Here is a 13,369-nt window from a genome sequence, read left to right as displayed (position 1 = left end):
CCTCCCTCCCACCCCTCTTCCCATGTGTGGCTCTGGAGCTTTGATAACCAAAACTGTATCAGCGTGATTTGTCTCCACACACATCCCTACACCCCACAGACCCCAATTCTAGTTGATTACATAATGTTTACATGTGTGAGCTCTCATTTGTCGAAACGGTGTGAAGTGCAATGACTGGTTGAAGTGGCACGTTTTTCTCCCCTCAAGATGTTCTTTTAATAGGCTGCTGCTCATGCCCTAGTTTCTCGCCTTTTTGTTGCTAAGGGTCTTTAGAATCTGATGGTTTTTCTTAGAGGTCGAAGGAAAGCCCAGAGGGTAGTATATGGATTCAAATTTCATATTGATTTGGTTAAATAACTGTTCAATGGCTGTTTTAAAACCACACATGTTACATGTGCAAAGTGACTATGTACCATATATGAGCTCAATCACTTTCGACTATGAGCTGAAAATGGCAATTCAAAAATGGCTGAAAGATGCTTAGAGAAAGGGTTTGTGCATTGCAGGTAACAGTGATCCCAAATGTGCACTTCAACGACCTTCAAGTGTCGTAATGTTGTGAGCAAGCCTTAAGTAATAAAGGATTTTAAGAATGCATACATAACTCCTGTGTGTATACATCAATTAAGTATTACCACCAACAATTCCAAATATTACAGTTAGATGCAGAAACAAGAAGTCCAAGGCTGTCTCATTTACATCAAGTTAGATTTCTTGGATCCTTCCCGTTTCTGCATCTTCAGCTGTCCCCATCCAAAGACCACTTCGATCAAACTTTTTCCAAGCCCAGGACATGGTCCTAAACAAACATTTTTGTGATTATTATATATATATTTTTATATTTGTGGACTTGTGGCAACACTAACATAATGATGCTTCATCATACTGCATCTGTATGACTGTGTCAGGGTCTTACAGGATAGAGCCCTGACATGATTGTGGATGACACTGGGTGACATGTTGGCTTTTTGTAGTTTGTAGCTCGAATATGTTTGGGAAGATTCTCATTCACCTTGGTCATTTTTGTCAAAAGAATGTTAGGCTACTGTACTTCCATTTGGGGTTCCACTTGCTTGCAACTTACAAAGTTGCTCTGACCAAGTAGGTGGAATATGTAATTGAAGTGTGTGGCTGTTTTAGATTTTACTTCAAATCTACATATTTGATTTGAAGGTTCTACAGGATGGCTCTGTTACGTAAGTTTACCTTTGGGAAATCCACAGTGATTTTGAGGATTGTGTATTCTAAGTATATAGTCTCATACTGTGTACCCCATGTGTGAGTCTGCAGTCTGTGATGGCAGCCAGCACCACAGGATTCCTGGAGGAGCTGTTGAATACTGATCAGTTCCCTGAAGTCACTAGCATTCACTCACTGGCTCAGTCACAAAAAGCTCCAGAGAATCTTCCCCCTCTTTCTACGTTTTTAATCTTTCTTTTACCTTCAGTCTTCAAGTGTCAGCAGTACAGCTTTATGCTGTATTAATCTGTCAGATATTTTGACGCACAAACACTCTCACAGACACACTCGCTCATGCGCACACACACACACACACACACACACACACACACACACACACACACACACACACACACACACACACACACACACACACACACACACACACACACACACACACACACACACACACACACACACACACACACACACACACACACACACACACACACACACACAAATGAGCAAGCACACACTCATGCATGCCACATAAACTGCCTGCATGTGCACACAATGGCCTGATTTTTAACTAACTCTCACAAAAGAGGCATGAACAATAAGGATTGGCAGCGGGTTCGAGGGCCCTGGGGTCTATAGAGGCTTTGGCTATTATGTGAGGGCCCTATTCTCTGGCTGTTTACTCTCGTCTTGTGTTTTTGGAGGAATGTGCGCTCTCAGTTAGCGCCACACAGTCACACATTCAGAGACTTTAGAGGGACAATGACGCGGCTTGGGAACAATAAAGTCATTAGAAACGGGACAAGGATGGGGAAACCCAGTAGGAAGTATTCATGCAAAAAAACCTGTGTGATGTTTGGCTGCTTGAGCTTGAGTTAAAGTTTAATCTTTGTGCTGACACATTTTCAAGTATAATTAAACACAAAATTGTTAGAGAAATTTTTGTGCAACATTGTTGAGGCAAGAATTGACTTTCTGTGCTCTAAATTGTAATGTTGTATTATTTGCCAAGGTTGTGAGTCGCGTCAGTATTATTCTGAAGGCACTAACATGCATTTTTACCATACTAACTCCAGCACAGTGCTGATGGGGATTATTAAGTTTGAACATGTGTGTCTTTGATGGCTAATATGATGAAATTTTACAAATAAAACTGTATTTGTCAGGGTCATCGCATGGAATTTTCCACCTTTGGTCAAGTGTTTGAAAATAGATAGGGCTTTGTCATGATGTATATTGGCTATTTCACCCTATAAAATAAGACAAGCCGTATCTTTTGTTTCCTCCTAATGGCAGTAGCCTGAATTGTCCTCCTGGTATCTTGTGTAATCTTCACCATGAAAACACTTACTGTTGTTGCCTGAACTGTGTTACCATGAAACACTTCCTCTGTTGTTGCCTCTGTGCTGTGTTGCCATTGCTTTGCATACATGTGTGCCAGCAGAATCACCTGTGGCCATCTCATTCCTTAGCCACGCCCTCAACAGGTGCACACATTACGCCACACGCAGCTCTGGCTGCTAAGGTTGCCATGGAGCGTCAAGTGGAAGCTACCACCCTGACACTGAACACGGGGGAGATCAAGTTTCATGTGGATGTCAAACGGCTACCTAAAATACTACTCTTCAACATTAGTTCTGTCACTGCTAAGAAATGATCTCTATGAAAGGAGACTTGTACCTCTTTTGAAAAAAAAGTGATTTTAAATAGCTCAGTGAATTCTTCCCACCCCTCTGTTTGTGTTACCTGCGATGGCCAGCTATGGTCTGTGCCAGTGAGTGTGCTGGGAGGGTTTGTTTGAGTTTACCCTCGCCCGAGATGGTAAGGCGTATCTAGTAGCCAGCCAAGTGCCAGTCAGGCAAGCAGGGACGACACATACGGGGGGAAGAGGAACATGGCGCTGGATTTTCGAGAGCAGAGGCCGGTGACATCGTTAGCACCCAGGGCGTAGCAGGAGCATGGCTCTGTCACCACCACAAGGTGCTGCTGAGGAGAGCTACGAGTTTGACAGCTCCTCTGATGCCCTGGACAGCTCTGTGTCTGTCCTCCAAGACAAAGAGGGAGAGGAAGAGGAGGTGGAGGAGGAGGAGGAGGAGAAGGATGAGGATGGGGATCTCTACACTTTGGAAGAGGGTACAGATAACTTGTTATTTTGTTCCTTCATTGTTTTTTATTTCCTTCTCTCAGTCTTTGCAGGGCAGACAGGGACAACAGCATTCATGATTTTATGGCTTGATAAGTTTCTCAGCTGGTCTTGAGATGGTGGTGTTAACCTTGGCTGACTTACTATACATTGCTAAATGGTTGTTCATGGATTTGGATGAGGGTACTGGGGTGTTTTTTCTTCTTCTTCTTCTTCTTTTCTGTCATTTTTCTTCAGGACAGGCACAACTGCATTATGATTCCATAGCTTGATAAGTTAGTCAGCTGTAGGCTACTGCTTGGATGCCAGTGTTGCCTTGGATAACATACTGCACATTGCTCACTGGTGATTCAACTGGCATGGAGTTGACATGACGCACATTTGTATACAGGCAAAATAAGGAATGCAGGAGAGCAGAACTTGGAGCTGATACCATCAGAACTTTACTGAGTGAAAGTGCAGATCTCAAGCACTGCCACTGGAGTTTTGAAATTAACCAAGTTCTGTAAAGTACCCCTGTCCCTCTCTGTTTATGTCCCATGTTAATGTTCTGCACTGCCAATACCATCATACTGTAACATTTTCCAAAACAACATGTTCATGACCTTTTCAGATGCAGATTCTGACGTTAGACTCTGGCAAAAAGCATAACCTACTTGGCAGAAATAATAACTATGTGGGTAGCTGGAATATTTGTGATCAGTGAACATACAGCATTGTGCATAAATGAGGGAAACCTTCCTCCTGGCCTGCTCATCTACCACCCATTAATTTGAGAACCGCCCAAATGTTTCAGGTGTCTGAGGTCATCCAGGTAGCGCCAGCTAAAATGCTTGTTTTGGGTGTCTCATTTCTTAATGCCATTATGTGCAGAACCAGTTTCACGAAAAGAGGTGGACGTCACGGCCCAAAGAGTGTTCATTTTGGTGGCGGAAGGCACCACTATGCCATGGGAACTGAATTGTGTTTGACCATGTGAGGTGTAGTTTGATATGGACCCCTCTCGCTGTGAAAGTAAGGAAGGCCGGCTTGTTTTCCCCCGCTCCCTCACACTCGTCGGATTTGTTGGTTTTAAGTGTCACTGCAGACAACTCGTTCTCAGTCGAGCCATGCTTCTCTCTTCCACCCCCTCAGACATTATGTCCCTCCGTACAAGAGCAGTCTTGGAGGTAGCTTTATAGGCAGACTTGTTATCCAGAGGTGAATTTGGTACAGGGACAAGCCAGTCATGGATAAGGGATGAGAGAGAAGAACTGTGCATTCACTTCCCACATCCTCCTCTCCTCTTATTGCCTTGGGAGCTTGGTCAGCCACAGTTTAGCACCTCTCTGGTGAGTTGACATGGCTGTGTGTTTGTTTTGTCTTTCTCTTGTCTTTTAATTGTATTGATTAGTGGAGTGAGTGTGTTGCACACAGTGACTTTGCTTTGTTCAAGTCACGGTAGTAATTGGTCACGTACACAAACTTCACACAACTGACATTCACTGTAACTGGGCCACCATTCCAATGCCATTTGATTGTTAAAGTAATTAACTCCGCGCCCATTTGATAAGAGAGCTCGGCCGAGTGAATAAGAGCTGTTAATGATAAAACTGGCATTGAAGTGGCATGTCAACAAACTCTTCAACATCTTTTCCTCTTCCTGGAGTATACACTGTAGAAAATACAGTGTTCCTTGAACACTAAGTCTAAGAGTCAATTTAACATCATCTGGAGTTTGTTTGGTCCCACAGTACTCTCTAAGTGTTGAATTAACATACGGCTGCATATCTTATTGTGTAGCCAAATTCTGCTTTATGAACACATTTCACCTCTTTCAAACCTTGCAAGGCAATCCACCATTTCAGTATGAGATCAAGGCTTTCTTTTTACAATAGCAAAAATCAGTATGAAATCGAGGGTTTTAGAGTTGCAAAACAGAATTGTTTGAAGCTTATGCCTTTTAATACGTCCGATTCTGTATGCATGCACAAATTACATCTGCAAAACATACATTTGTCATTAAGCTCTATTTGCTCCTTTTCCTGGAGTGCAAATCTGCATTACTGTATTAACTTACTTAATTCCTCTCTAAACCTTGCAAGACAGTACTGTATTGTTCCCTATTTTCAGTATGAAGTTTGTCAGTACAAATGGCAAAACAAAAGGACCTTTTCTGCTAGTCACACCCTCTGGTATCTGCCTGCTGTCCTGACCGCCAGTGCGGCGAGTGACGCACATGAAAATAAGTCTTTTGCATTCAGTTTACCTGATAAAGGTAAAGACACTGGCTGGTTGTCTTCTCTTCTTCACATTGTGGCCATTCTCGATGATTGGCACCTTTCAGGAAATGGGCGTCACCTCTGATAACCTCAGGCTCTCTGCTGAGTGAGTCTGGTTTAATGGTTGCCTAGTCCCTTTGTCCCTGGTGACTCAGGCCACCCTACCTTATTCCCAGGAACAGATGGGAGAAAAAAATAAGGCTGACCTTCATGTTTACACACTCAACCTGGCCAAGTGAGAGTGTTAAGTAGTGTATCGCTAAATGAATGACTATGAGTTTGATTTTAGTCTGATTCCTTTTTGTTTTGTTTGTTTTGTTTGCTTTTCAACAAAAGAAGAAATTAATCACATTTGTGCTGCTCCAGTGTCTTCCCTCAAGTCTCCCTTCGATGCTCTAGATGGCAAAACAGGAGCATGTGGAACTACCCCTTTGTTGTTTTTAACAGTTTTTTGTTTGCTATTATCATGTATTATTTGGAGCATATTCATCTAGTAATTACCAAACATGGGCACGCTTCTGAGAATAAAAACTGGTCTGGCACTGCTTCGAACTGGCACTCAGCCAGGATATTGTGCAGATAGTCAAATTGTATGCATTAGATGTACAGAAGGAGAATCAACACCACTGTGGCCAACCAGGCCAGCACTGGTGTTGATGGTGACATCCATTCAAGTTTTGATGAATGGTTAATTGAATGAGTTCCTGTTATGCAATTCCAACAGCAACATGTATGTTTTCTTGTCATTTCCTGGTGGTTGGATGTGGTACCAGATTACTACATGAGTTCTAACTCAAGGTTCTTTGTTGGGCCGGACAACAAAAACACACCTGTTTACAAATGCCTGTAGCCGACAATACTCTTCATAATGAAAGTGAAAGCCCATTGGGAAACTCCAACTCCCATTGTCATTGTGACACAGCACTCCACAGCACACAAGTGAACACTGCACACAACGAAATTGCATTTTATGCCTCACCCGTGCAAGGGGGCAGCCCTCAGTGGCGCCCCATGGGGAGCAGTGCGGTGGGACGGTACCATGCTCAGGGTACCTCAGTCATGGAGGAGGATGGGGGAGAGCACTGGTGCTTGCGTGCATGTTTGTTTCAGGTTTGTTAAACTGTCCTGTATATTAACAGTCTCAGATCTGCTGAATTGGATGAGTCTAAAAATATGCTATTACCTAGCTACGTACAGCACTTCATCTACGATTCCTAAGATAATATGTGAATTTGACTATCTGTACATAAATTCTCTTCTCTCTTGTGTTCTTCTTTTTCCTGCAGTTCTCTGTGCTGAGCGTGTAGGCCAGATGACTAAGACGTACAATGATATTGATGCAGTGACTCGTCTGTTGGAAGAGGTGAGTACAGCAAAAGAGAGGCACAGTGTGAAAGGTGTGGGCACGACAAGCAGGTGCAGCCTTTCAGCACACACTCTAAATATACACCACAGTGCCAGTGGCTGGGCACCATGCGATGGGTCTCAATAAGAGCCGTATCATGATCTTTAATAACACGCCCAACAGGCCTTTTTTTAATGTGATGGTATTTTTTCAGCTTGAGGAATGTTGTTGACAACGTCTGTAATGTAGTGTACACCGTGTATTGTGGTCTAAACCTTTGGGTATTCATAAGTTAGCATACAGCAGGCTTAGGTTTTACTAAGGCTTTGATACATCGCTCATGAACGTTGCTGTTCTCTCACATGTGTGTGCCATCATGACGTCTTGGTGAAATACAGCTTCGGTCAGCTGTGCCTTTGGGTTTAGAGTCAGAAGCCGCATATCAGTAACAGCGGGAAGAGCCGACATGCAAATCACTCTCAAACATGTCTGTTGATCTTAACCGTGTTGATTTCTCGATGAGGATTCTTCAAATGCTTTCAGTCATTCATTTGACTGAGTAGGAACTAAGTTTTTATGCTTCTTGTCTAGAAAGTAAATATGATTGCCAATTTAGTGGTCACTGAGTCACTCCAGTTGGGCTGTGAACTTACATAATGCATTCGAATATAGCAAGCTAAATGCATGTGCCTGGAAAGAAATCCACCTTGTGTGTACTGCCAGTATCTCTACAATACTTAGCTGACTCCATACCACATGCGATCCTCTCCCTACAGAAAGAGTTGTGTTTCCGATTGTTGGTTGATTTGACAGAATGACTCTATTATGTAGAGTGGCATATATAGCAAATTAAATGCATGTGACTGAAAAGGCATCCAACGTCTGTGGTGTGTGTAATGCTGGTATCTCTTACAGTCGTTCCCAAACCAGGGGCAGGGACCCCCACGGGGGGCTGTGAAGAGATGGAAATATAGGCCTACACATGTCTATGATGAGCACCGCAAAAAACGTTGAGTTGTGTGGGTCATGCAATTGTACATTTCCTTGATACATTTGCTGCTCTGGAGTCTATAGTATGTATTTGGTGAACCATGACATCTGTGATCAAAGATCCTCCTATTAGAGTAAGGAGACTTAAGGTTGAGAATAAATGGAGTTCCCTTATCGCTGTAGATGGCGGTAGCGCACATCTTATGCAAGCAGTCACCAAACGCCACAGAAAGAGTAGACGGCTGAGGGGACAACGCCCCTCGAGACTGAACTTTAGCACTCTCCTTTGCATTGGGTAAGCGGGGCTTGGGATATCTTACTGTATTGGATGATTCTTTGATATGATTCTCTCTCCCCTGCAGAAAGAGCGTGACCTGGAGCTTGCGGCCCGTATCGGCCAGTCACTGCTGAAGAAAAACAAAACACTCAGTGAACGAAATGAGTTCCTTGAGGAGCAGGTGGAGCACATACGGGAGGAGGTAGGAGAAGAGCTCTGATTTCATTCACCTCACGTTAACCCTTTTGCTTTCTTTACCTAAGGCTGGGGACATGCTTGCTGCAAGATATGTGTGCATGTACACAAATGCATCGGCATCCGTATTTTATGGTAGTTTTGTTCGAGGTACATCACCAGACACAAGGTACGCAGGTGCGTGCTTTTATAGGGCAATATTGACAGAACCGTGAGAGGCGATCTTCAGAACTTTCCATGCTGAGGTCGCAGTAGAGTGATAGAAATGATAGAAGATATTAAAGAGAGCTCTGTGGGCTATCTTCCCCTACATCAGGGGTATTCAATTATATTTCAATGAGGGCCATTTTTTCAAATTCCTCCCAGTAAAGGGGCCGAACTATACGTATGTATTATGGTTGCCGACTGTCAATGAAAAAAATATGGGAGACTTCATTGAAGTGGAGGGTCTGGGGGTCCTCCCCCAGAAAATTTAGCATTCTTAGATGTTATTTCCTGCATTTTAACGTCCCGTGTCCCTTTTCAGCATGATAAGGGAGCCCATACTTTTATGTATAAATTCCAAAAAAACGATTCTGTATTTGAAGGGGCTTGTGGGTGGCCAGAACCTTGCTGTCCAAGGGCTGCATCTGGCCCCAGGGCCACCATTTGAATAGAACCAAGTGAAAAGAGAAGTCCGCGACACTGCTTGTCTATTTATGATTTAATCGAGCAACGTTTCGACCTTCAGGTCTTCATCAGGCAATCAGCCACCATTTGAATAGCCCTGCCCTACATAATACCTCCAGTATTGTGCGTAGCGCTCTGATGGTTCTTTTGCAAGTGTGCACTCAGTTGCATGCGGCTGTCTCTGAAATTGAAGTCATACAGCAAGCATGTCCCTGGCATTAGATGAAATAACAAAAGTTTGTTTTATAACAGGTGTCATTTTTTTTCAAATGACATGATCATGCCATTCTGCTATTATAATGTTTCTCTCTGATTTTCTTCTCTTCACCTTGCATGCCTTTACTGAATGAATGAATGGTTTGTATGGAGACATTTCTCTGGTCAAATTCAGTAATATGACCTTCATACACAGTGTTCCAAATTATTATGCAAATTACATTTTACACTGATTTCCCTCAGTGGTCTTCTTGTTTACTCCAATAACTGTAATGGTTGATGACTTGAAAAGTATGATGACTGTCATTTATCTTGACTGTTTAGGGAAAATCAGTGAAAAATGTCATTTGCATAATAATTTGGAACACGGTGTAGATATTGACTTGTCCCCCCTAGTAATAATGCCTTTTATGCCTTACTGAGCAGTAAAGTGCATTAATTCATTCATTCAAGTTATGAAATTAAGCCAGTCTTTGGTAATTTGCTCTGTCTCATTTAAAGTTGAATAGCACTGTGTAAACTGTACTTAATTTGACTCCACTGCCCCCCCCTAGCAAGCTGCTGCTCTTGTTGAAGGTGGAAGCCCAAGCCATGCCTGAATGTGGTGTGTGTGTTTGTTTGTTTGCAGGTGTCGCAACTGCGTCACGACCTCTCCATGAAGGATGAACTGCTCCAGTTCTACACCAGCGCGGCCGAGGAGAGCGAAGGAGAATCGGCCACCTCCACCCCGTGAGTGACTCTGTCTGTCTGTAATGCCTGCCCCTCATAGCCCCTTGTACTCAAAACCTGTGACAGCTTCACAGACTCGGCCTAAAGTCTATGATTAGAAAAGTGACTTGAGAACATAAGACTGTGTGAACATAGAGAAAGCACTTCCGTGGGATTCACAGAATTCTGCGAGACCACGTTACCGTCCTTTGCCCCTCCGGCTTTCACGCTCAGCCACTTTGGGACTGCTAAGCTACCCCATGACCAAGAGTTAATGGAGGCCCAAGCGTCCCATCTGTTTGTTCAGCTATTATCAGAGGTGTCAATCCTGACGTCAGAAAGACGAAATGAAAGTTAGAACTCTGCTGTGCATTATTTGTGGCTGTGCTCTTGATGCTGGTCCTTTCACCATGACATTGTCATCTGCACAGATGCAATGCATCACTGTTGGCTATGCAATGCTAAAAACAATTGGCAATGGCAGGGACTCTCACTTCCACCCTCAGCATCCTGACGCACACTACAACAGGAGACGCAGGTTACAGCTGGTCATTCAACTGATGAGAACTGAGATTTGGTTTCATTATTATTACTACAAATATGAATTGGCCTACTTACATGTCCACAAGGGTACCTTTGTCTTCAATTCCAGCAAATACAAAAACATTTGAACATTCAACTTCCTGGCTTGGCACTACTGTACTGCACTGTGCTCTACTGGCATAACAATATGCATTCAAACATTTGTGTTGTTTTACACCGGTTTCTTTCTGACCGCACAAGTGTGATTTTATTGTAATTTAGGGTTTCAATGAAAGTGACTTTACCATCCCTGACTGATTATTGCCATATGGAGTACAATAAATCGGATGCTAAGAGAGAGTACAATGTCTACATTTTACCATCCTATATTTCAGGGCTGTCAAACGCATTTCAGTTCAGGGGTCACATACAGTCAATCTGATCAGATGCGGAAGCACATTGCCAGTCAATCATCTTGAGGTGGATTTCAGCAGGTATCATGAGCACTGGCTGGGAATGGCTCTAATGGCTGGAGTATTGAAAACTTGAAACACCGGCTGCACCATTGTAATGGGCTAGAGATTGACTTCATTTAGATATTGTTAGTTTTGTTTTCTCTACAACTCTGGGAGCATATTGAAGCAACTGGCGGGCTGCATCTGGCCCCCGGCTGGGTCTTGTGCTTGACAACCCTGCTTTATTTAGTGAGCATAGTATCACTGTTGGGAAAGTTACTCAAAAACTGTAATGCACTACTTATTACATGTTACTGTCATTTAAAAGTAATGCCTTACATTACAACATTACTTTTTTTAAAGTAAGGCATTACACTACTTTTGCATTACTTTTAGTTACTTTAGCCAAAATGACTGGAAATAAGGATTTGGCAATCTACAGTGCAAATCTATGAGGTGGCATGACTTTCACCTGCCATCCACAAGTCGTTTTGGAAGCCTGCAGACTGAAAACAAACATTTTCAGGAATTGCGTCTTACCCACATACAATAAGGCCTAAGAAAAATAAAAGTTTGGTTCCGGTTGGTTGTCAGGTTTGGTCATCGTCCGGTCGGAATTTTTTTATTATTTACAATTTTTTTTCAATTTCTTTTTTTTAATGTCCGACCCCCCAACCCCCCACATGCACCAGATTTTGTCAGAAACGTTGTTGAACAATGCCAAGGACGATAGTGGAGTTGAGGCTTGATAAGTACAGCTGAAGCTACAATGAAATATAATAAGCATTAATATGAGCCAAGAGGCCTATAATATTTTATTTCAAATTGATTTATTTCAATTTTAGTGATGTTTAGTTGAACAAAAGTGAGGGGGGTGCAACATACTCATCCCCCCTGTCGGATAGCCTACCCTGCCGTGTCCCTGTCTCGTGCGAATGGGATGCATCCCCTCCTTTCCTGACTAATTTGGTGGTGCGGCACCTCTTCAAATCGTCAAATTGTTTGTAGGCTACTGTTTTTCGACGTGGAAAGCGGTTTGGGTTTCAAGTACAGTGTGCATTTAACTTAAATGTTCTTGGCGTCCTTATTTTCAATGGAGTCAAAGTAGTGGGCATATACCCATCTTGAAAACGAGCAAGCTGGATCTTCTGGATCGGTCATCCTTTGTCAGCCTGCCATTTCGAGAGACGAAGCGTGAAAGAGGAAGCAATGTTCTGCGTGAAACTTTAAAATCTCTGCGCGGACGTAGGCTATCGTAGGCAATAGCTGATCTCACGGTGATCCGCTAACATTGTATAAAGAAAACAAAATACCCACACAAAATTTAGGTGAAAAAAATGCGTTGTAATGTGCAAGTTACTTGCATTGTAACGAGGACATATTACCGATTTTTTCCGCTGTAATCAGTTACATTACTGCGTTACTCAAAATGGTAATGCATTACAGTAATTAGTTACTTTTGTTACGAGTTACTCCCAACACTGCGTAGTATATCATGAAGTGGTGGTTCTTCCTGAACATTCCTTGTTATTTTTTATTTTTTTTAAAGTATGTTTTGGGGGCTTTTTGGGCCTTTATTATGACAGTATTGTGTGAGAGGAGAGAGGAAATGAGCTGGAGAGAGATATGGGATAGGGCTGGGAAATGACCCCGGCCGGACTCGAACCGGGGTCCCCATGGGCATGCAAGCCTGAATGTGGGGGGGGCTTAGCGCGCTGCGCCACAGCGCCCCCCATTCCTTGTTATTTTAAAGCATCACAAAAAGTCCTTCCTCCTCAAATGAATGACTCTATGCAGACAGGACTATAGTACTGGCACTTGCTTGGTATAGCCTGCAGGAGCAGGTCTCATTTCAGCAGTGGTAAAACATTGATTCTCGCTATAAGATATCACGGGGCTACTGGTCTGCATGAATAATGCATGTGTTGCGATCACAGCCAGTCTGCTGTGGCCCAGGAGAGTGTTTCAGGTTCATGTTCATTCTTTTCTCCAGAGCGGGATCCAGCGTGTATATATATGCATGGAAAAGGCAGCATATCTTCACTACTTTTGTGAAATTACAATAACATTTGTTTCATTGTCGTGTCCTGCCCACTATCGTTTTATTGTGAAAAACAAGCCCAAGTCCTATAGATGTAGTAGTATGCGTTTTAAAATATTTAAAGCTACTGCATTTTGGCCCAGAACCCAAGTGCTATGTTGCACAGTGTAGTGTAGAATTGTATATGGCACGGAATACTTGTCCAGGAAATTCTGTTAGGAAGAATCAGGAAGAGTCGAATGTGGGAATTGTTCTTGCAGGGAATAGTGACTTGCAGGGAATAGTGACTTGCAGCGCAGTGAGAACCCTGCCACACGAACTTCTTTCAAATGCACTTTTCCCAATAGTGA

At 43.0% G+C, this 13,369-nt stretch overlaps 1 protein-coding gene across 4 annotated transcripts in view; it reads left to right on the top strand.

Annotated features, from left to right (window-relative positions):
• trak1a (trafficking protein, kinesin binding 1a) overlaps positions 1-13,369 on the top strand; it is a 56,789-nt gene that overhangs the window by 22,933 nt on the left and 20,487 nt on the right. For 3 of the 4 annotated variants that reach the window (XM_063199700.1, XM_063199697.1, XM_063199698.1), the window contains exons 3-5: positions 6,888-6,964; positions 8,299-8,415; positions 9,922-10,022. In XM_063199700.1, the coding sequence (XP_063055770.1) occupies positions 6,914-6,964; positions 8,299-8,415; positions 9,922-10,022 (269 nt within the window). In that variant the 5' untranslated portion in view covers positions 6,888-6,913. Of the gene's footprint in view, positions 1-2,172; positions 3,331-6,887; positions 6,965-8,298; positions 8,416-9,921; positions 10,023-13,369 lie in introns of those variants that run through there. The other variant, XM_063199699.1, reaches the window with a different exon arrangement.

Source organism: Engraulis encrasicolus, chromosome 5 (assembly GCF_034702125.1).
Source record: "Engraulis encrasicolus isolate BLACKSEA-1 chromosome 5, IST_EnEncr_1.0, whole genome shotgun sequence".
In the NCBI taxonomy this organism is placed as follows: domain Eukaryota; kingdom Metazoa; phylum Chordata; class Actinopteri; order Clupeiformes; family Engraulidae; genus Engraulis; species Engraulis encrasicolus.
This window is presented reverse-complemented; position numbering and strand designations above follow the sequence as displayed.